Raw genomic sequence first — 21,910 nt, 5'->3', positions numbered from 1 at the left:
CAATCAAGCCTTCTTTTTTAATCCACCCAACGGATCCTTTCTTCCTCCCAGCAGGGTGGGGGGTTGGCATTCTCTCTCAGAACACGCTGCACATAACATTTTTGTTTTTCTTTTTTCCCTAACGTTCACTCACTTCAGATAATATCCATAATTACCTTCATGATGGCATAATAGTCCATCACATTGACACATCACGGTGGTGTAAATTACTTCCCATTTGGGGACCTTCAGATGTCTTCTGGTTTAGTTTGGTGTTTGGGACAACAAATAGTGCTGTAATGACAATCTCTGTGCATGGAGCTGTTTGCTTGTGCTCAGTTCTTTTCTTAAGATGAATTCCCAGAGTAGATGTGTGGGCTTACAGCATGTGAATTTCTTTGCCGTTCTTACACTGCAGTATTAATTGCTCTCCCAGAAGATGTGACTTTATTTACAAATTGTGCAAGTTTTTGCTGCGTTTAACTGACTGAAGTGCTTGCACCGGCCTGAGGAAGACCAAATAAGCAGGGTATGACCCCTCCATCATGCTAAAGGGCGTGGGGTTCCCTTCCAAGCACGTCAACATCTGCAGCTGGTCCCCGGATCCATCCAGCCCCGGTGGGCTCTGCTGCTGGGGGCCAGGCCTTGGGGGGCAGGCCCTCCACAGTCAGCCCCTGATGACCCCACAGGCCGGCACAATCTTTCCTCCAGTGCACACCCAGCTCAGTTTATTCTGTTCTCATGTGGGGTATCTTGATGTTCAGTGGCAAAGAAAAGTGACAGAAAATGCATCTGTCAACATTATATATAACACAGAAACTGGAAGCATCCTAATAGTCCATCATTGGGGCCGGATTGAAAACGTGTGCTGTGCCCCCCATGAGGACCCTGCAAACATGTTATCTCCACGAAGAAACTCAGTCAGCTCTGGGAGGCAACCCAGAATGAGTTCCTGATACGCCAGATGACAACGGCAAGGTGAAAATAGAATAAACCTGGCGCAATTCCACCTTCCTGTGAAAGTACAGGTGGCCGTCCATGTGTACCCATAAATAGGAACATTTTGGAAGAGAAATACCAAACTGTAAGAAGTTATTTTCAGGGTGTGGGGTTTAGGGAAAGAAGTGGATAAAGTGAGGGCTTAGATATTTTTTTACTTTATCTACTCCTGTGTTGTTTGGATTTATTAGAATAGGAGTGTTTTCCTGTGTCATCAGAAAAAGACCTGGGGGAAGCTCGTCTAAGCGTGAAGAAAGCCCTCATTGCCTGGTCCATGGGTTTTCCAGGAGCCCCAGGCAACCTCAGGGACCTCGCAGCAAGTGGCTTGCTGCCCTCTTGACTGATTCTCCCAAGACAAATAAGACTTCACGGGTTTGTGGGGTTTAGGGATGTGGTTTAGGCTTGGGCCTTTTGTTTGCTTTTGTTCTGATGCGGGCCCCACCATGGAGTGCACAAGTGAACCCCCAGACCAAAGCTAACTAATCTTTGCTGTTTCTCTTTAGGACCAACTGTCCCTGTAAGTATAGTTTTTTGGATAACAACAAGAAGCTGACACCTAGACGTGATGTCCCCACTTATCCCAAGGTAAGGCAAGGCTCCAGTCCTGCAGAAACTCAAGCTCTGAGTACACGGCTCCCCATACCAGCACCCTGGACCATTTGCAGAAACAGCCCTGGGGCAGTCCTAGGCCTTGGGAGGTGCAGATATTCTTAGGAAAGTATTTTTTCTCTTTGCCATTTGTCTAGCCTAAGTGATCCCAGACCACGATTAACTTGCAAAAAGATAATAGCTCCTTGCCGCTATCTGGGGCCTTTTTCCCTTTCCTGACTTGGTAAATGGTTTTTCACTCAAATAAAGTACACGTCATTGGCTGTCCTGTCCCTGAGCAACACATAGTTGTTATGGAAAGTTTTGCTCTTGTGTGCAAAAGTTTTCTAATAGAAGTTATGAGAGAAGCCAGGCCCTTGCTAGAGTAGCAGTATCCTATTTTTTCAATAACCACAGAAAAAGGGTCTGGTGACAATGGCCATCATCTCACCAAAGCCTTCAGCTGGTGAGTGGTGAAATCCCAGTGCCCCCATCTTTGCACACTGTTGTGCCAGGATTCAGACGCTCGGCTCCCCTGGGCCAACCTGGGCCATGCACAGGTCCTGCCACTGCCCGCTGTCCCAGGAGCCTCCATTGGTGTCCACTTGTCAAGTGGTGATGCTCTCCACTTGGTTATGAACAACATGCTAGATGTTATCTGACGTGGTCGAATGGAGATTAGTACCTTTTTCCATAGGAAAATTTGACCTATGATTCTCATAATCCTGCCCCAGGGAGGCACACACACAGCCTAGATCCAGAATACAAGGTGCCAGTCCTACATGACAGTTCTTTAAAAAAGAAAAAAAAGAGAAAAAAAAAAGCTAAAAAGATCCAGGAGAAGACTGCGTGTAGTTCCAAACACTGTCACTGTTGTGTCTCAGACTGCAGCCTCCTTATCCTGGCGCCCCAGAGAGGGCCTGGGCGCCAGCCGATTCTCCCTGCACTCAGCTGAGACGGGGGTGGCTCCCAGCAAGAGAAACTCAAAGCAGCTTCTTAGCCATGTTTGAATGTGTGCCAGGTGGCTTTTTCCCCTTGACTTCACTTTATTGTATTTTCACTGTCGGGCTTGTTGAGATCTAATTTACACGCAGCAAAGTCCCTCTCGTGATGCCGAGCGCTGTGAGCTTTGACAGGCGGATGTAGTCAGGGGCCTCCACCACTGAAGATACAGGCCATTCCCGTTGCCCAAATACTCTCTGCTGCCCCTCGCCCTGCCTCTGCCAACCGCGGGCGGGATTTCTGTCCCTGAGTTTGCCCTTTCTAGAAGAATGTAGCCTGTTCATCAGTGCACAGATAGCTTTGAAAGGAAACAGGATGGGGCCTGTAGCTCAGTGGTTACAGTGCTGGCCACATACACTGGGCCTTGTGGGTTCGAACCCAACTCAGGCCAGCTAAACAACAATGACAACGAAAATAAAAAAATAGCTGGGCGTTGTGGTGGGCGCCTATAGTCCCAGCTACTTGGGAGGCTGAGGCAAGAGAATCTCTTAACTCCAAGAGTTAGAGGTTACTGTGAGGTGGGATGCCATGACACTCTACTGAGGGCGACATAGTGAGACTCTGCCCTCCCACCCCCAAAAAAGGAAACAGGGGGAAGTGCCCACCATGTACATCTGCGGCCATGGCCTTTGTCTCTGCTGGTTAACCCTGACCTGTGTCCTTCCAGTACCTGCTGTCTCCCGAGACCATCGAGGCCCTGCGGAAGCCGACCTTTGATGTCTGGCTTTGGGAGCCCAACGAGGTAAGTGAGGTCACAAGACCATGATGGGGACCATTCCCACTGCTCTTCCCACTCTGTGCTTTCTCCTTTCTGTACTTTGTAAAGAAAAATAGCCCAATGCTTCAGAATTCAGCTCAAGCTGACACTTGATAGGAGGGCCCGGGAGTTGGCCCTGGGGGCAGGGGATGCCCTGAAGAGAGAAGCCCGCTGGACCAGGCAGGTAGCATCCGCCCCAGCTGCTGCCAGTGCAGATCCCCAGGGGCCACAGCAACTCTGCAGGCCAAGCCCCCTGCCCGAAGCAAATGTCTTCTGGAGACAGAGCCATCAGCAGAGGCAGGACATGGGCAGGGGGGGTAGCACCAGACCAGTAGGACCATGTGCTACCTCTGCAGCAAGATGTTTTTTTTAAATTTCCCATTTGCTGAGAAACACAGACATGGAGATTTTTTTGGTTTAGTTTCATTAGCTAATAATATCAGGCCCCTGTCTTTCTTCATTCCAAGAAAAGAAAAAGTTCCCTCCTCACTGACATCAGGCCAAGCTGGTTTCAACCTGCCCAAACTTCAAGGATGCTTTCCAGCCTTCCAGAAACTCTGACAGGCGAAGGCCCCAGTGAACCCACCTGGCATTCATGAGGCCCCAAGGGCAGGCAGTGGGGTCTTGCACCATATTGTTCACTCATGGTGTCAGTTGCCAGTGCCTGGGGCACCAGCACCTCCTAAGTGACCCACTTTTGCCATCACTGTCTCCCAGCACAAGGACAAACTCAGCAGCACTGGCCAGAAAAAGAAAAGCGGAGCTACAGCTGCACCCCCGTGCCTGGCGGCCATCAGAACAGCTCTGCTTGGAACAAACCTGCCCAGAACACTCAGCCATCACATGGCCCGGTGACTCCCCAGCCCTGAGAGTTCAGGCAGTGCAAGATCACAGGACAGCAGACCTCCCTGTCATCTTGCAGGAGGGCAGGTTGGAAAACAGCGGGATGGTGAGGACACAGGGACACCTGCACCCAGCCCATGATCAAACACCACTTCTGCAACATCATCCTGAAAAATCACGGTCCCCGAGGTCACTGTGACTTCAGTCCACTGAGAGGCAGAGCAAAGCCAGGGGCCACTGATGGTGCAGTGTCCGTGTGGAGAACAGGCCTTGCTGTTGTTTCTGCTGCCATCCTCCAGGGAACCCGTGAGGAGCCACAGCACAGGACTGCCGTGGCTGCGGGGTGCAGGTCGCCCCAGGAGGTTGAAGGGACTGCATTCACAGCCACTATCGGGGGTTGGGGGGTTCATGGGCAAGACAGCCAGCTGCTCCCTGCAGCTAGACTTGGGCTCTACCCAGCAGATCTCCAGAGCATCCCAGAGACTGGTGAGGGTTCCTGAGCTGAGAAGTATTCAGCTGCCTGCTGGTGACAAGCCTGAGATGCCCAAAGATAGGAGCCATGGCCTCTGGCAAGCCTGGGATGCAGGAAACTTGGGGACTGGCAGAGACTAAAGGGACCTCAGAGTCTCAACAGCCCAGCCCACCCCGAAAATCTAGCTGTTACCCTGGAAGCCCCAGGCCTCCAGTGGTGATCACCTCTCCCTGCCAGCGGATGGAACAGCTGCTCAGTGCCTGGGCCTGTGTCCTTCCCATCACAACCCAGACAGGGGACCCTTTTCTCACTGCCGTGTCCCTCTGCCCTGGGGCCACCTCCAACAGGCACAGAGCTCGAAGACTACAGAATGCTCTGGCTGTCCTGGGTCCTCCACACTCACAGTCACACCCCCGCCCCCTGCAGCCCAGGACCCACCACAGTGTCTGCTCACCTGCTCACCTGCCTGCTCAGGGCCGCAGACACAACAGACGCATCGTCACTCTTGCTCCACACACGCCATGGAAGTGGCGCCAGATGGCACCATCTGCCGATCATCTTCGCCCTCGACTCTGTTTTCACAGCAAATGCGTCAGCTCTGCAGGACTGCCAAGCACGCATCTGGGCTGCTGGGGCAGAGATCCAGGGGTTTCGAGGCTGCGGCCCTTCTGGTCCTGAAGCCAGCATCCAGGACAGGCTCTGTCCTGGAAAGTGGACAGCTCTGGCTCTCACTTGGGTGATCTGGGCAGCAGCCTGCAAACCAGCCACCTGTCTTCATGCCAGCCCTGGGGGTCTTGCCACTGTGAAGGGGCTCCTTGAAAGCTACCACCCAAACTTGGCCCCCTGCACGTTATCTAACCCACGTCTGTGCTGTCCTTCCAGGGGGGGGTATTCTGTGCTCAACGCCACAGAATTCTCTGCTTCCTTCAGAGCCAGCCCCCAGACGCTGGGATTATAGGATTAGATTTACAAAAATTTACCTCACTTGCAGTGGTTCTAAGCCTCATACATTGCACAATAGGTAAAAGTGGGATTTTGGTAGCATGCACTGCCCTGGCTTGCTTAGGCCACCGTAATAGAAGCTGAGATCTGGGCTGGACAGACGTCTATCCTCACAGTTCTTCCAGAGGCCAGAAGTCCAGGACCAAGGTGCTGCCAGGGGCAGTTCCTCCTGGGGCCTTTGTCTTTGGTCTGCAGACGGCCACCTTCTCAGAGGGTCCTTGGGTGACTGTTCTGCCCATGCGGCCTGCTGTCTCCTCTCCTCTTCTAAAGACTCCAGCTCCAAGGGACTAGGCCCACCTCGCGACCTTAATTGACCTTTGTTTCTCCTTAATGACCCCATCTCCAAACATAAGCACATCTGGGTTGAGCTGCAATGTACTGATTTTGGGGGGTGCAGTTCAGTCCCTGATGCTCCTTTCTGGGAGGAGAAGTTCACACAGTGCCCAGAGGCAGCTGGAAGCCCGCAGGTTCCCACAGGACAGCCCAGTATCCTCCCAGGCAGGAGGCAGGCCTGGCGTGCGGCCTGGCGGAGGATCCTTCCAGGGCTGTCTGCTCTGTCCCCATTTTGTGGACCTTTGGTCTCCCTGGACTCTCCATCTGATGGCAAGCCCCACTTTTGTCTAACTCTCATTTTTAAAAATCATTTTATCTTTTCCTCCTGAGCTTAATTAGCTCCAAAGAACTGAGCTATATTTCAATAGATCTTTAACATAATGACCATAAATCCTCTCTGGGACTAAAAACAAAATCTATTTCAACTTCAACAAGGGTGTCTGTAGCAGGTAGTTCACTGAAATAAGGACTAGGAGGGCAGTGCCCACTTTCCAAACACCACAGTTAAGCCCTTAAAACTGTCTCTGGTCCCTGGGCTCGGCACCTGTAGCTCGGCAGCTGGGGCGCCAGCCGCATACTCCAGAGCTAGCAGGTTCAAATCCAGCCCTGGCCTGCCAAACAACGGTAACTACAACCAAAAACAAGCTGGGCATTGTGGCAGGCGCCTTTCGTCCCAGCTACCTGGGAGGCTGACGCAAGAGAATCACTTAAGCCCAAGAGTTTGAGGTTGCTGTGAGCTGTGACGCCACAGCACTCTACCAAAGGCAACATAATAAGACTCTGTCTCAAAAAAAAAAAAGAAAAAATTGTCTCTGGTCCCAGTGGGGCTCCAGACAGGCATGACCAAGTATTTTTTTTTGGGGGGTGGGGGATGTAAATCATCAAAGTTCCTTAGATCCCAGCCTCAGTAAGGTAAAGGACCTTTCTCCCCCCACCTCCAAGGCACCTGATTCCCAGGTGTGCAGCTTCAACTGCTGATCTCCTGGGATTGTTTTCCACACATAGGAATAAACAACATCGCTTTCTGGACTGGTCACCGGCAGTGGGGGGCACCCCTCACCCCATCACTGTCCCCTCCTGCACAGAGCTCTTGTTGACTTCCAACCCAGCTCCTCCACCCCCAGAAGACCCCAGACACTCTCTCAGACAACCCCCCATCTGAATGGTCTTGAAAGGGCCATCGAGAGGCCTCTCGGGCCAAACCCCAGTTTGACCCTGCTGCAGGGGACCCTCTGGAAAGGGGCTTACCTGCTTCTGCGCCCACAGATGCTGAGCTGCCTGGAGCACATGTACCATGACCTGGGCTTGGCCAGGGACTTCAACATCAACCCCATCACACTCAAGAGGTGGCTGGTGAGTGCTGCCCCCACGGCCTTCCTGGGCACATAGGATCACCCCAGCCTAGGGGACGGGTCGTCTGGGCCGCGTCCTGATGAGGGCAGCGGAGGTGGCATGAGCATGTGTGGGGTGTGAGACTGTGTAGGGTGTGTGTGCATATGTGAGCGTGTGTGAGATGTGTGGGGTGTGAGACTATGTAGGGTGTGTGTGCATATGTGAGTGTGTGTGAGATGTGTGGGGTGTGAGACTATGTAGGGTGTGTGTGCATATGTGAGCGTGTGTGAGATGTGTGGGGTGTGAGACTATGTAGGGTGTGTGCATATGTGAGCGTGTGTGAGATGTGTGGGGTGTGAGACTATGTAGGGTGTGTGCATATGTGAGCGTGTGTGAGATGTGTGGGGTGTGAGACTATGTAGGGTGTGTGTGCATATGTGAGCGTGTGTGAGATGTGTGGGGTGTGAGACTATGTAGGGTGTGTGTGCATATGTGAGCGTGTGTGAGATGTGTGGGGTGTGAGACTATGTAGTGTGTGTGTGCATATGTGAGCGTGTGTGAGATGTGTGGGGTGTGAGACTATGTAGTGTGTGTGTGCATATGTGAGCGTGTGTGAGATGTGTGGGGTGTGAGACTATGTAGTGTGTGTGTGCATATGTGAGCGTGTGTGAGATGTGTGGGGTGTGAGACTATGTAGGGTGTGTGCATATGTGAGCGTGTGTGAGATGTGTGGGGTGTGAGACTGTAGGGTGTGTGTATATGTGAGCGTGTGTGAGATGTGTGGGGTGTGAGACTGTAGGGTGTGTGTATATGTGAGCGTGTGTGAGATGTGTGGGGTGTGAGACTATGTAGGGTGTGTGCATATGTGAGCGTGTGTGAGATGTGTGGGGTGTGAGACTATGTAGGGTGTGTGCATATGTGAGCGTGTGTGAGATGTGTGGGGTGTGAGACTATGTAGGGTGTGTGCATATGTGAGCGTGTGTGAGATGTGTGGGGTGTGAGACTATGTAGGGTGTGTGCATATGTGAGCGTGTGTGAGATGTGTGGGGTGTGAGACTATGTAGGGTGTGTGCATATGTGAGCGTGTGTGAGATGTGTGGGGTGTGAGACTATGTAGGGTGTGTGCATATGTGAGCGTGTGTGAGATGTGTGGGGTGTGAGACTATGTAGGGTGTGTGCATATTTGAGCATGTGTGAGATGTGTGGGGTGTTTGTATACGTGAGCCTGTGAGGGAGTATATGTGAGAGTGTGGGATGTGTGTGTATGCACGAGCATATGTGGGGTGTGTGTGCAGAAGTGTGTTTAGCAGCAGATTTTTTTTTTTTTTTAGACCATCTCAGTGTTGCCTGGGTAGAGTTCTGTGGTGTCACAGCTCACAACAATCTGAAATTCTTGAGCTCAATCAATCCTCCTGCCTCGGCCTCCCAAGTAGCTGAGACTATAGTGCCTACTATAATCCCAGGGAATTTTTTCTATTTTTAATAGAGACAGGGTCTTACTTTGCTCAGGCAGGTCTTGAACTCCTGAGATCAAGGAATCCACCTGCCTTGGCCTCCCAGAGTGCTGGAATTACAGGCGTGATCCACTGTGTCCAGCCTAGATGTTTTTTCTTTTATAAAACATTGCTGGGAATATGAAAAGCCTATTGAGGTTCTATGGACCTGGGAGACCTGAATCCCTCTTTGGTCTCCCTGCTCCACCCTCTCACTTGGTGTCCCAGTGTGGCTTTTCAAACAACTCTAGGGACACCTCAGGGTAAAAATCCCAATGGGAGCTCCATCCCCACACCTGAGCCAGGTGCTACCGTGCGACCTGATGGCCATTCTCGGGCTCCCTGGGCCACCCCGTCCAGCCCTGTGGCAGACACAGGAGCACTGTTGACTGCAGCTTCAACAGGTTGACAGAGAGTATCTGAAACCTTGGCGGCCTCTGGGCAGTCTGGGGAGGGAAGGTGTGCAGGCCGACTTGGGCAGCTCCTCCCCTGGCCTCTCCTGCAGCTCTGTGTGCACGACAATTACAGAAACAACCCTTTCCACAACTTTCGGCACTGCTTCTGTGTGGCGCAGATGATGTACAGCATGGTCTGGCTCTGTGGTCTCCAGGTGAGTCCTGCATCTGGTCATCCCAACTCCATGCTCCGGGACGGGGCTCCTCCAGTGAGTGGCAGATCTGTCCCCTTGTGGACCCCACTGGCTGAGGCCACACCTGGGATTACACAAGCAAGTGCTCCTGACTGCTCCCCTGCCTAGAGTGCTGCAGGTCCCCTCCCACCAGGCTGAGGCTCCTTCGTCCCAATCTGACCCCCACCCCACCTGTCCCACTCTTGGAGAGAAGAGGGAAAAACCTAAACTCGTTTTCCAATCCAGGATAAGTTTTCCCAAATGGATATCTTGATCCTAATGACAGCAGCCATCTGCCACGACTTGGACCACCCAGGGTACAACAACACGTACGTGCACGCCCTTCTCTTTTTTCTTGTAGAAGGGGCCCTGGCTGTCAGAACCATCAGCCCAAACCTCGGATAGTTCTCAGGTGGTGCTGTCCAGGAAGGGCTCCAAGCCCCTGCCTGTGGCCTCCTCAGGTCACGGCTCCTTCTGGCTGTTGGACTTGGTCCAGGAGCCTTCAGGGCCACCACACCCCACGCGGGCCTGGTGTGGTGCTCAGCACGTGCACAGCAGAGCCCTGGCAGTGCTGACACCCCCGCCCCTAGCAGGGAGTGAGGCCCTGGAGCTTACTGCTGCCCAGCAGCCTCCGGTCCACCTCTGCCAGGGCTGTGCTGGAAACAAGGTCTGGAGTGGGGGGAAGAAGGGGCCCACTGTGGGGCAGAGGGGCAGGAGAACAGGCTGATGGGCCCAGAGCTGCAGGGTGTCACCTGGCTCCTGCCACTCCACTCCACATGACTGACAAAGTCCAGGCCACATGCACTCACGGTGACACATCAGTTCTTTCTTTTGAATGTGGGTGTGGGGAGCCATCAGACATCCCTGAGAGCCTTGCCACTGTTTGGCAGAGTGGACTCCAAGGTGTGGCCGTGCACCCCACAGGCTGGCACAGAGGCCTTGCGCACAGCTTCTGACACAAAAGGGCAGGAGCCTCTTCTCCCAGGAGCCTGCCTTTGGCACATATTGAAAATGTGACAATTTTGTAAGAGCCGTGATGTCTTGAGGGCACCGTCCTGGGAGAACTCTGGGTTCCTTGGTGGGGCCCATCTGACAGGATGACACCAAGTTGGGGGGATCTGGTTACCACGGGCTTTGCTGGTGTCTGAGCCACCCCCTGCTCCCTTAAACCCAGGTACCAGATCAACGCCCGCACGGAGCTGGCGGTCCGCTATAACGACATCTCGCCACTGGAGAACCACCACTGTGCCGTGGCCTTCCAGATCCTCGCCCAGCCAGAGTGCAACATATTCTCCAGTGTGTCACCAGATGGCTTCAGGCAGATCAGACAGGTGTGTAACCGAGGGCCTCTGACAGGAGTGGGGAGGACATTCGGGTGGGGGACAAAGCAGAACTCTTCCCCCAGTGGCTGGAGGGTCCCCTGGGTTTCTGGTCACAGCAGTGCCCACCAGGGGCTTTGGGGAACCCACCATCCCACCCCCGCCTCCTGCAGGGCCCAAACTGGAGCTCCAAGAAGAGAGCACCATTGCCATGCACACGCGGCAGTCCCTGACCCGCACTTCCCAGCCACTGTTTAAGTCAGCCTTTACCAGTGCCCTTCGAGTTAAGTCCTTTGTCCATTTTTCAGCCCAGGAAACTAAGGCTCAGAGAGGTTAGGTGAGTCACCTGTCTGGACAGACACTTCTGCTGTATTCACCCTGGTAGAGCTGACCATTGCCCGTAACCTGTCACCTGCCACCCACGGCCCTGTCAGCCCTGCTGCCATCCGAGATAAAGGTCCTTTCCAACCCATAGGGTATGATAGGAGGAGGCTGAGAAGAGACACCTGCACAAGAGGAAGACTGTCCAACCCCCCAGCATGACACCCCCTTCCATGTGGGACGGTCCGTTGAACCTTACCTCCATGCACCCCCTCCAGCATTTTTCGGGGGGAGATCTGCTTGGAGAGGGGTACACTGGGGTGAATCATAGCACCCACCTCCCGTGAGTGTGCCCTTATTTGGAAAAAGGGTCTTTCCATCTGTACCAAAGATCTGCAGGTAAGATTGGCCTGGATTGCCCAGGTAGGCACTAAGTTCAAGGACAGAGAAGACACAGGCACAGGGGCAAAGCCCACATGATAATAGGCCAAAGAACACCTGTGACCACCAGGAGCTGGAAGAGACGGAAGAGCCGATCCTCCTCTGCAGCCTTTGTGAGAGCAAGGCCCTGCTGACACCTTGGTCTTGGATTTGTGGCCCCAGAACCGTGAGGGAAGGAACTCCTGTTGTTTTAAGCTAATTGGTGATACTATGTGTGCCAGCCCCAGGAATCCCACACAGGGAGCTGCCTTCTGCCACTCCTCGGATGCAGAGGTGCAGCTGCCCAGGGGAGCCCCTCCCTAGTAGGACCTGGACACCCGCTCTGTGTAGGACTCCCTACCTCAGTGTGTCAGAGCAGCACTCCAGAGACAAGGGGGTGTCTGATCCACAGAGCAGCCACCACAGGACACACAGGGTTGTTCTGCTTCCAGTGCTTTCCTGGCTTTGAAATAAGACTTTCTTCTGGGGGTAAAATCAGTTGTCTCAATTAAAAAAAAAAAAACATTGTCATTGAAGATTTGAGGGATAACCAAATAAATTCTTCACTAATAATACAACACTTAAATATTTACAGAAAAATTGCATAATTCAAAATGCAAGTGATGCCCCCCCTTCAAAACATACCTTTTGATCTACCTATATTGATTTAGGTTTTGTTTTTGATGCTTGTGGCTTTATTTTTTTAGAAAAGTAGAACACCATACCTGACACAGAGATGTGTTCTATAAATGTTTATGGGATGGGTGGATGAATGGGTGGATGGATGTGTGAATGGATGGATATATGGATGTGTGGACAAGTGGATGCATGAAGGTATGGATGTGTGGATGGATGGGTGGGTGGATGGATGTGTGGTAGATGGGTGGGTGGGTGGATGGGTGGGTGGGTGGATGTGTGGATGTGTGGATGGATGGACGTGTGGATGTGTGGATGGAGAGATGTGTGGATGGATGGATGGATGTGTGGATGGATGGATGGATGGATGTGTGGATGGATGGATGTGTGGATGAATGGATGGATGTGTGGATGGATGGATGGGTGGGTGGATGGATGGTTGTGTGGATGTGTGGATGGATGGATGTGTGGATGTGTGGATGTGTGGATGGATGGATGTGTGGATGGATATGTGGGTGGATGGATGGATGTGTGGATGTGTGGATGGATGGATGTGTGGATGTGTGGATGGATGGATGTGTGGATGTGTGGATGGATGGATGTGTGGATGGGTGGATGTGTGGATGGATGGGTGGGTGGATGGATGTGTGGATGTGTGGATGGATGGATGTGTGGATGGGTGGATGTGTGGATGGATGGGTGGGTGGATGGATGGATAGGTGGGTGGATGTCTTGATGTGTGGATGGATGGGTGTGTGGATGGATGGGTGGGTGGATGGATGGGTGGGTGGATGGATGGATGTGTGGATGGATGGATGGATGTGTGGATGGATGGATGTGTGGATGGATGGGTGGGTGGATGGATGTTTGTGTGGATGTGTGGATGGATGGATGTGTGGATGTGTGGATGGATGGATGTGTGGATGGGTGGATGTGTGGATGGATGGGTGGGTGGGTGGGTGGATGGATGGATAGGTGGGTGGATGTCTTGATGTGTGGATGGATGTGTGTGTGGATGGATGGGTGTGTGGATGGATGGGTGGGTGGATGGATGGGTGGGTGGATGGATGGATGTGTGGATGGATGGATGGATGTGTGGATGAATGGATGGATGTGTGGATGGATGGGTGGGTGGATGGATGTTTGTGTGGATGTGTGGATGGATGGATGTGTGGATGTGTGGATGGATGGATGTGTGGATGGGTGGATGTGTGGATGGATGGGTGGGTGGGTGGGTGGATGGATGGATAGGTGGGTGGATGTCTTGATGTGTGGATGGATGGGTGTGTGGATGGATGGGTGGGTGGATGGATGGATGGATGTCTGGATGGATGGATGGGTGGGTGGGTGGGTGGATGGATGGGTGGGTGGGTGGATGGATGGATGTGTGGATGGATGGATGGATGGATGGATGGATGGATGGATGGATGGATGGATGGATGTGTGGAGGGATGGATGTGTGTATGGATGGATGGATGGATGGGTGGGTGGGTGGATGGATGTGTGGATGTGTGGATGGATGGATGTGTGGATGTATGGATGGATGGATGGATGTGTGGATGGATGGATGGATGGGTGGGTGGATGGATGGCTGGGTGGGTGGATGGATGGATGGATGTCTGGATGGATGGATGGGTGGGTGGGTGGATGGGTGGGTGGGTGGGTGGATGGATGTGTGGATGGATGGATGGATGGATGGGTGGATGGATGAGTGGGTGGGTGGGTGGATGGATGTGTGGATGGATGGATGTGTGGATGGATGGATGGATGGATGTGTGGATGGATGGATGTGAGGATGGATGGATGTGTGGGTGGATGGATGGATGGGTGGATGGATGGATGTGTGGATGGATGGATGGATGGGTGGATGGATGAGTGGGTGGGTGGGTGGATGGATATGTGGATGGATGGATGGATGGATGTGTGGATGGATGGGTGTGTGGATGGATGGATGGATGGATGTGTGGATGGATGGATGGATGGGTGGTTGGGTGGATGGATGGATGGATGTGTGGATGGATGAATGTGTGGATGGATGTGTGGATGTGTGGATGGATGGGTGGGTGAATGGATGGATGTGTGGATGTGTGGATGGATGGATGGATGTGTGGATGGATAAATGTGTGGATGAATGGATGTGTGGATGGATGGGTGGGTGGATGGATGGATGGGTGGGTGGGTGGATGGATGGGTGGGTGGGTGGGTGGATGGATGGGTGGGTGGGTGGGTGGGTGGATGGGTGGGTGGGTGGGTGGATGGATGGATGTGTGGATGTGTGGATGGATGGATGTGTGGATGGATGGGTGGGTGGATGGATGGATGTGTGGATGGGTGGGTGGATGGATGGATGTGTGGATGGATAGATGTGTGGATGGATGGATGTGTGGATGGATGGGTGGGTGGATGGATGGATGTGTGGATGGATGGGTGGGTGGATGGATGGTTGTGTGGATGTGTGGATGGATGGATGTGTGGATGGATGGGTGGGTGGATGGATGGATGGATGGATGGATGTGTGGATGGATGAATGGATGGATGTGTGGATGGATAGATCTGTGGATGGATGGATGTGTGGATGGATGGGTGGGTGGATGGATGGATGTGTGGATGGATGGATGGATGTGTTGATGGATGGATGGATGGATGGATGGATGGATGGATGGATGGATGGATGGATGGATGTGTGGATGGATAGATGTGTGGATGGATGGATGTGTGGATGGATGGGTGGGTGGATGGATGGGTGGGTGGGTGGATGGATGGATGGGTGGGTGGATGGATGGGTGGGTGTACAGGTAGATGTGTGGATAATGGGTGTGTGGATGGATGGATGATGGATGTGTGGATGGATGGATGGATGTTTGGATAGATAGATGGATTTGTAGATGGATGGATGGATGTTTGGATGGATAGATGGATGTGTAGACAAGTATATGGACGGGAGAGGGATACATACAGACTGGGCATGAGGACTAAATGAAATGATATGTCCAAAGGGCTCAACACACAGCACCTGTGAACTAATTGTTGAGATCATGCCCTGTGTTAATACTTTGTTCTCTCCCTCCTCAGGGAATGATCACGTTAATCTTGGCCACTGACATGGCAAGGCATGCAGAAATTATGGATTCTTTCAAAGAAAAAATGGATAATTTTGACTACAGCAATGAGGAGCACATGACCCTGGTATATAGGCTGTCCTGCCTCTGATGGGGCTGGCTGATGGGAGTTGCACCACCTAGCTCAGAATGGAAACCACGAGATTATCAGCCTTCTAGCTCAGAATGGAAACCACGAGATTATCAGCCTTGCCCTGGAACAAGGAGGTGTCTGTGGATGTGGTCTGGGCCACTCCTCCCAGGGGAGCTCTGCTTCCAGGCCTGGAGGCAGCACATCACCTTCTCTGTCTCTTTCTGAAGGGGGAAGACATGTAGGTGAAGGTGACGGATATAGTACTGGCTCTCCCGTGAAGGCCCAGCCCTGCACAGCACACTCAGAACCACTTCTGAGAGGGTCCCCTCCGGCCAGGGCAGGGCCTCTCGCAGGTGCAGGCTGTGCCTGAACACACTCAGTGTACCCCATACAAAGAGAAGCACATGCTCCCCTCCCCCCCTGCACAGAGAAGGGGAGCACATGGGGTTTGCCCAGTGTTGGTGGCCTGCTGGCCTTCCCACTCCTGAAATGGACTGTCTGTGTAGAACCAAGAATGTCACTTTCCACTGCCAGAGAGGTTGACTAGCAGGGACAGTCCTCGTAGACCAGGCTGAACTTGCAGCCTCCAGTCCCAGTAGGCTATGGGGACCACGCTCTGTGGAGCTGAAGTGCAGTTAATGCTGCAAGTCTGCAGGGGGAGGGCTCAGTGCCTGGCCAGTGGGTACCATCCCCCCAAGCTCAGGCCTCCAGAAGCTCCTTCCCTGACAGAGATCCAGGGAAGCAGGCAGGTGGCTCCCAGCAAGCAAGTCCCTCGTCCTGAAAATCCAACAGAGTGTGGGAAGTGGCACCTCATCGTCTGAGGTGGGAGGGACCACAAGAAATGGAAAACTGGGGAGGATCCGGAGATGGGCGTGTTGCCCTCCTCACCCCAGAGGCCTCTATCCTCCCTCTGGGGTGTGAGGAGAGGCCAGGGAAGGGATGGGACATGGGGCAAGAGGGCCAGCGAGCCAGCTGAACATCACCTGAGCTCCCGCTCAGGCAGGTGCGCAGGCCAGAGGCAGAGTGCAGTCCTGTCCCAGGGCTCCACCTGACCCCACAGATCCGTCCCAGACCAGGATCAGATGTGGGCAGTGTGGACTCAGCTCATGGCACTGAGGGGAGCTCAGAGGCAAGTGCCTCTTGTGGACACATAGGGGGCTGGGAGGGGAAGTCCTGACTGAAAGGCAGCTTCTAAGTGGGGAGCGTGGCCGGTGAGGCCTGGGGCCCCAGAGCGTGCACCAGGTCTGTGGGGGCAGCTCCCCAGGGCCCACCAGGGAAAGGCCATCCCTGAGATTGGTTGGAAGTCCCCCACTCAGAGAAGACAAAGAAAGACCCGACCACTTCCCAGGATCAATGAGGGAGGCCCATGAGCACAAGGAAACAGGCAGCGGGTCCCAATGATCTTGGTCAGCATGAACCTGCCATGCATTGGGCAGACACTGAGCCAAACGGAGCTGCCCTTCACCAAGTCACATCCCCCAAACCAAACAGGCAGATTTGGAGCCCAGGGCTCAGGGCCACAAACCTCACAGACAATGATCTGGAAGGGGTACTCCCAGGCGACAGTAGTTGGTGCCTGTGCAAGGCAAGGCTGTGGGGCCCGAGCCTTCCACAACTGCCCTGAAGGCAGGTCCTGGCTCATTCAGGTGGAAACACTTTGGCTGAATACTTCAGCCTCACCCGTCCGCTGCTGAAGTGTCCCAGGAGTGGCCAATTCTTGGAGCTCAGAGGGAGACTGGGCTCCTCCGGTCTGCTCAAAAGGCTGGCAACATACCCATCTGGAGAAAAGCTCCAGACAGGGTGTGCTGGGCACTCAGCAGGGCTATGGGGTGCATTGTCAGGGCCAGGGTGACAGGAAGGCTGGAAGGAGGGGACCCAAGCAGGACCTTGATGGTGAACTGCACTGAAGGGAGGAAGCTGTCCTCACTCAGCCCGGCACCATCATCCCCCACCTCCTCCTGCCGGTAATGGAAGGTCTAGACCCCACCAGCAGCAGCAGCAGCAGCTTCTGTTGTGTCTTCCTGTCCCTAAGTTCCAAAGTCTCTTTTTTCAGCTGAAGATGATTTTGATAAAATGCTGTGATATCTCTAACGAGGTCCGTCCCATGGAAGTCGCAGAGCCTTGGGTGGACTGCTTATTAGAAGAATATTTTATGCAGGTAAGAGCCCAGCAAAGCAGTCAGACCAGACCAGTCAGACCTGCAACTTTACTCATTCGCCCCACATACCAGGGCCCGTGTTTGGGGCAGCAGGCAGGGTGGACGGGCCTGTTCTCTGGGCAGCCAGCAGCCGACAGCCTCACCATCCTCCAGGAGGCCTTCACGGCACATGCATGTCAGAAATGAAACAAGTTATAATTTGAAACCAGAAAGGCAATGAAAACCCAGAAAAACTAATGCTGTAAACGCGTCACCTGTCAACCACTAATTGAGCCACTATTAGAGATAGACTTGTCAAACAAACTGCCTAAAAGTCAAGAAGCAAGGACTGTGGAGGTGGGAGGGAGCCTGCCGTGGCTGAGATGGACAGCGTGGCTCACTAGGGTGACCGTGGGAAAAACCAGGGACATGACAGCGGAGCCAGCTCAAAGCAGAGTGTTGCAGAGGACAGTAAGCTCCGCCCAGGGCAGCTCCGTCAGCCCTCGGATAACTGGGCAGGGGTGTGCTGCTGAGCTAAGCACTCCCTGTCCCTAAACCCAGTCCTACGCACCCAGTGGTGGCTGCTGTTCAGCACTTGATATTAGGCCCACTCCCCCATTCTTGCTGATGTAGGTTCGCAGAGCGCTTGGGTGGATGGTTGGTGAATTGGCTCAGTTTGTTCTTCCTCTAAGAAGAGTGAGACTCACTGGTCTCCAGATCCCGAGGACACTTCTACTGCTAATGTCACTGTCTGCCACATCCCCCAGAGCGACCGTGAGAAGTCTGAAGGCCTCCCTGTGGCCCCATTCATGGACCGGGACAAAGTGACCAAAGCTACGGCCCAAATTGGGTTCATCAAGTTTGTCCTGATCCCGATGTTCGAAACAGTGACCAAGGTGAGTAACTGTCACCACACACCAAGGCATGCCCCCAAGAAGTGCACACATGCATGTGCTCAGACACGGACACCCGGACACACAGTCACACACAGAAACACACAGACACACAAGGACACACAGACACACAGACCCATGGAAACACACACAGATACGCAGACACACAGACCCAGGGACACACACACAGACACACAGGCCCTGAGGAGCCTCCTCACGATCGCCACCCTCAGGCCGTCTCCCTGGCCAGGTGCATCCTGCAGCCCGGCCCTCAGCCCCTCAGCTGGTGCCTGCCCTTGTGGGATTGGTGTCCTCAGGCTGTGAAACCCAGAGCCCAGTCCCTGCCTTCTCCCTACCCTGGCTGGTGGTCCTGCCCCACCCATGGCACAGTCCTGTCCACCTCCCTCCAGGGGTCCAGGGCTGCCTGTGGCCTCTTGCTGAGGCCCCCACCTCAACCTCCCCCCGCCCATAGCATGTCCAAAACTCACCCTCTCGCCACCCGATTCTCCCCACCCAGTGCAACAGGGACCAAGGCCAGGGTGTGTGTGTCCGTGTGTCCTCCTGCCCCTTCACTGCTCCTGGGTGCTGCGGCCCCTTCTGCAGAGGCTTAGAGCTGCCACTCTGTCCCTTCCCCAGACCCCCACAGAGACCTCTGGCAGCTGCTCTTCCCCACAGCTTTGTAAGAACCGCTGACCCTGTCCCTGGCCCTGGTCTCATGGGCTTGGGGACCCAGACAGAGGGAGGGAGAGTGAGTTTTCAACAGGCCCACACCAGGGGCAGCAAGGGCTGGACACAGAGCACCAGCCTGGAGTGGGGGGAGCAGCCAGCATGCGGCTCCCAGGATGCAGGATCGACCCAGCGTCCTCCCAGGAGGCCACTTGGATTTCCCCAGGGGCCCCAACCAAAGAGCCCACCAAAAGTGCCACGAGGTGGGCACCGCTGGACACAGTGGACCTGGCGCCTGTCTGAGCAGCAGTCTGTCTCCGCAGCTCTTCCCTGTGGTGGAGGAAACCATGCTGCAGCCGCTCTGGGAGTCGCGGGACCGTTACGAGGAGCTGCAGCGGACGGATGACGCCTTGAAAGAGGTGAGCCGGAAGACCCCGGAAACTGTCTCCCTCATGGCAAGTAGGCTGAGCGGGCGTGCTCTGCACCACTCTCCTGACGCCAGACTCTGGACGTGCCCAGCTGGGCGCCACCACTGGTGGCCCGTGGCCAGGAGCACTTCTGCTCCCCGAGAGTCGGGCTCAGTGACAGTGGAGAATCTATCTCTGTACACTCCCAGGACCACAGCACATCTGCCAAGAGCAGTGTGTCCACGCCCCGTGCCCCTCCAGGGGTTCTCTCGAGTGCGGTTATCCAGACTCAAGCTGTCACCCATGTCACGTCACCCAGACATGCTCAGTGCATCTGCAGCCCTTAGGGCATCTCGGGCCCCTCCGAGCAGAGCATCCCTTGCAGGGCTCACCCCTCCTCCAGGCCCCATGTCTGACTTGCTCAGAGGAGGACATGGGATGGAAAGGGACAACGCCCTCAGCACAGGGACATCCCAGCTCCCAGGCAGGTACAACAACACATAAGGCAGTTGGTACCTCTCAGGGGCCAGAGAGCCCAGGGCTGGCTGCCCTTGGATAGACACTGCTTTTAAGAGAGGCCCAGGCACGCAGGCTCAGAGCCAGCATAGCTTCCACAGACCCTTGCCTGATGTCCAGCTGCCATTGAGGGCCCTATCCACCCTGCTGCCCACCCCTCTCCAAGGGCTGACGCAGCTAGAATGGTCTCCCCAGCCACCCAGGCTTGGTCCCACTCTGGTTTCCCTGACCCTCTTCAAGGCCTACTTAAGTCAGGGCTTCCCGGCTATGACTCTCATGTGAGACTGTGGGTGACAGGGAAGGTGGAAAACAGCCGTCCCTGCAGAGCCAGTGCGGGTGAGTCTTGGCATGTGGAGCTGTACGCAGCAGCGTCTCCGGCCACAGAAAAAGAGAAGCCGTCCCCCACTCACTCGCCCTGCCTCCTGGGGCCTGACTGGGCCTTCTCTGCACTTTGTCCTAGCTACAGAAAAAGACTGAGGACTTGACGTCCAGAGGCACCGAAAAATCCAGAGAGAAAGGCAGAGATGTGAAAAAAGGTGAAGGTAATGCTGTTGTGAATTGACGTCTCAGCACGCACAGCCTCAGGGTGAAATGGGGAGTCTGGAAGATCTGTAGGAGGAAGGATGGAACCAAAGGAGGGAATGGAGGGAGAGAGAGGAGAAAATAGGGTTTCTGCAGTATTGTTAATAAGTGAAACTTTTATTCCTTGCATCTAATAATCAGAATTAGGCTCTGAAAGAACATCACACTTTAGTAAATAGAGAAATATCAATAATCAGCATATGCACTTTTTAGAAGGACATTTGAAGTTCTTAAGCTTTAAAGCTTTTCAAAAATAAAGCTATTACATCACATTAGGCATTTTCCCCTGTGCCCACTTATACTGGCCAGTCACTTCGTCGATATGCAACACAGAGGCTGCCCACTTGGCCACCTTGTGATGGGCCCACACCATACACAAGTCCAGCCGGTATCCTGAGAGCCTCTCAGCTCATCCAGCATTCAAGACACAGGGCGAGAGCAACCGGGCTTGGTTTTACAGGAAGAGCGGTGACAAGCTTTGGGGTAGATGCACCTTGTGTTGAGACCAAACTTTGCTAATTACAAGCCAAGTGACATACACAAGCATCTCAGGTTCTCTGTATCCCAGAGCCCGGAGCTCTGAGGCAGAGGCAGTGACACCCTTCCTGTCGCTGTGCTAGCCGTTCAACAAGCCGTGTGCTGCTCCATATGAAGGGCTCAGGAAATGCTGGCATTTTTAAGCCAGATTATATTATGGCTCAGAAGAGGGATTGATGTTGTTTTATTTTTCCTAAACATGTTCAATAATATGTCGACTGGCCTCATTCTCCTAGAGTGGTCCGTGTATAATCCTGTAACTTGTGTTTTTTTCTTTAGGAAGGCATGAAACAAAGTTTATTGAGGACAAGAAAGATAGGTTTATAGAGTAAGAGCAAGATAATAGGCTCTCAGAGCAAGATACATTCACCATAGATAGCAAACAGGTCCCCACTGCCAGGGCAAGTGACATTTGTGACATTTGTAATACTGCCTGCAATCCCAACAAAAACAAACCTGTAGTCATTTTCCTTCCTGAAGCAGACTGCACCTGAAGAGAGCCAGAGACCTGTGGCTGCCGTGGGGGACCAGGCCTCTGGGGGACGAGGCCATCGGGGACCAGGCCTCCAGGGGATGAGGCTGTCGTGGACCAGGCCTCCGGGGGATGAGGCCATCGGGGACCATCCTTCAGGGGACGAGGCCATCGGGGACCAGGCCTCCAGGGGACGAGGTCATCGGGGACCAGGCCTCCGGGGGATGAGGCCATCAGGGACCAGGCCACCGGGGAACGAGGCCATTGGGGACCAGCCTTCAGGGGACGAGGCCATCGGGGACAAGGCCATCGGGGACCAGGCCGTCAGAGCTTCAAGGCATCCTCCCTGATGGGAAATGTTGCTCTAGGCTCCTGACACCAAAA

The 21,910-nt window shown here is 53.9% G+C and overlaps 1 protein-coding gene across 5 annotated transcripts in view; it reads left to right on the top strand.

Annotated features, from left to right (window-relative positions):
• Nucleotides 1-21,674, top strand: part of PDE9A (phosphodiesterase 9A) — a 105,877-nt gene extending 84,203 nt beyond the window's left edge. The window contains exons 8-19 of one of the 5 annotated variants that reach the window (XM_053564389.1): nt 1,482-1,563; nt 3,236-3,310; nt 7,242-7,328; nt 9,306-9,410; nt 9,675-9,757; nt 10,603-10,759; nt 15,197-15,310; nt 17,370-17,474; nt 18,221-18,349; nt 19,336-19,431; nt 20,396-20,477; nt 21,538-21,674. In XM_053564389.1, coding sequence (XP_053420364.1) covers nt 1,482-1,563; nt 3,236-3,310; nt 7,242-7,328; nt 9,306-9,410; nt 9,675-9,757; nt 10,603-10,759; nt 15,197-15,310; nt 17,370-17,474; nt 18,221-18,349; nt 19,336-19,431; nt 20,396-20,477; nt 21,538-21,548 — 1,126 coding nt within the window. In that variant the 3' untranslated portion in view covers nt 21,549-21,674. Of the gene's footprint in view, nt 1-1,481; nt 1,564-3,235; nt 3,311-7,241; nt 7,329-9,305; nt 9,411-9,674; nt 9,758-10,602; nt 10,760-15,196; nt 15,311-17,369; nt 17,475-18,220; nt 18,350-19,335; nt 19,432-20,395; nt 20,498-21,534 lie in introns of those variants that run through there. The other 4 variants (XM_053564390.1, XM_053564388.1, XM_053564391.1 and 1 more) reach the window with 4 other exon arrangements.
• The last annotated feature ends 236 nt before the right edge of the window (nt 21,675-21,910 follow it).

This window comes from Nycticebus coucang, chromosome 16 (assembly GCF_027406575.1).
Source record: "Nycticebus coucang isolate mNycCou1 chromosome 16, mNycCou1.pri, whole genome shotgun sequence".
Lineage (NCBI taxonomy): Eukaryota > Metazoa > Chordata > Mammalia > Primates > Lorisidae > Nycticebus > Nycticebus coucang.
Note: the sequence above shows the minus strand (reverse complement) of the source record. Positions and strands in the feature narration are given on the sequence as shown.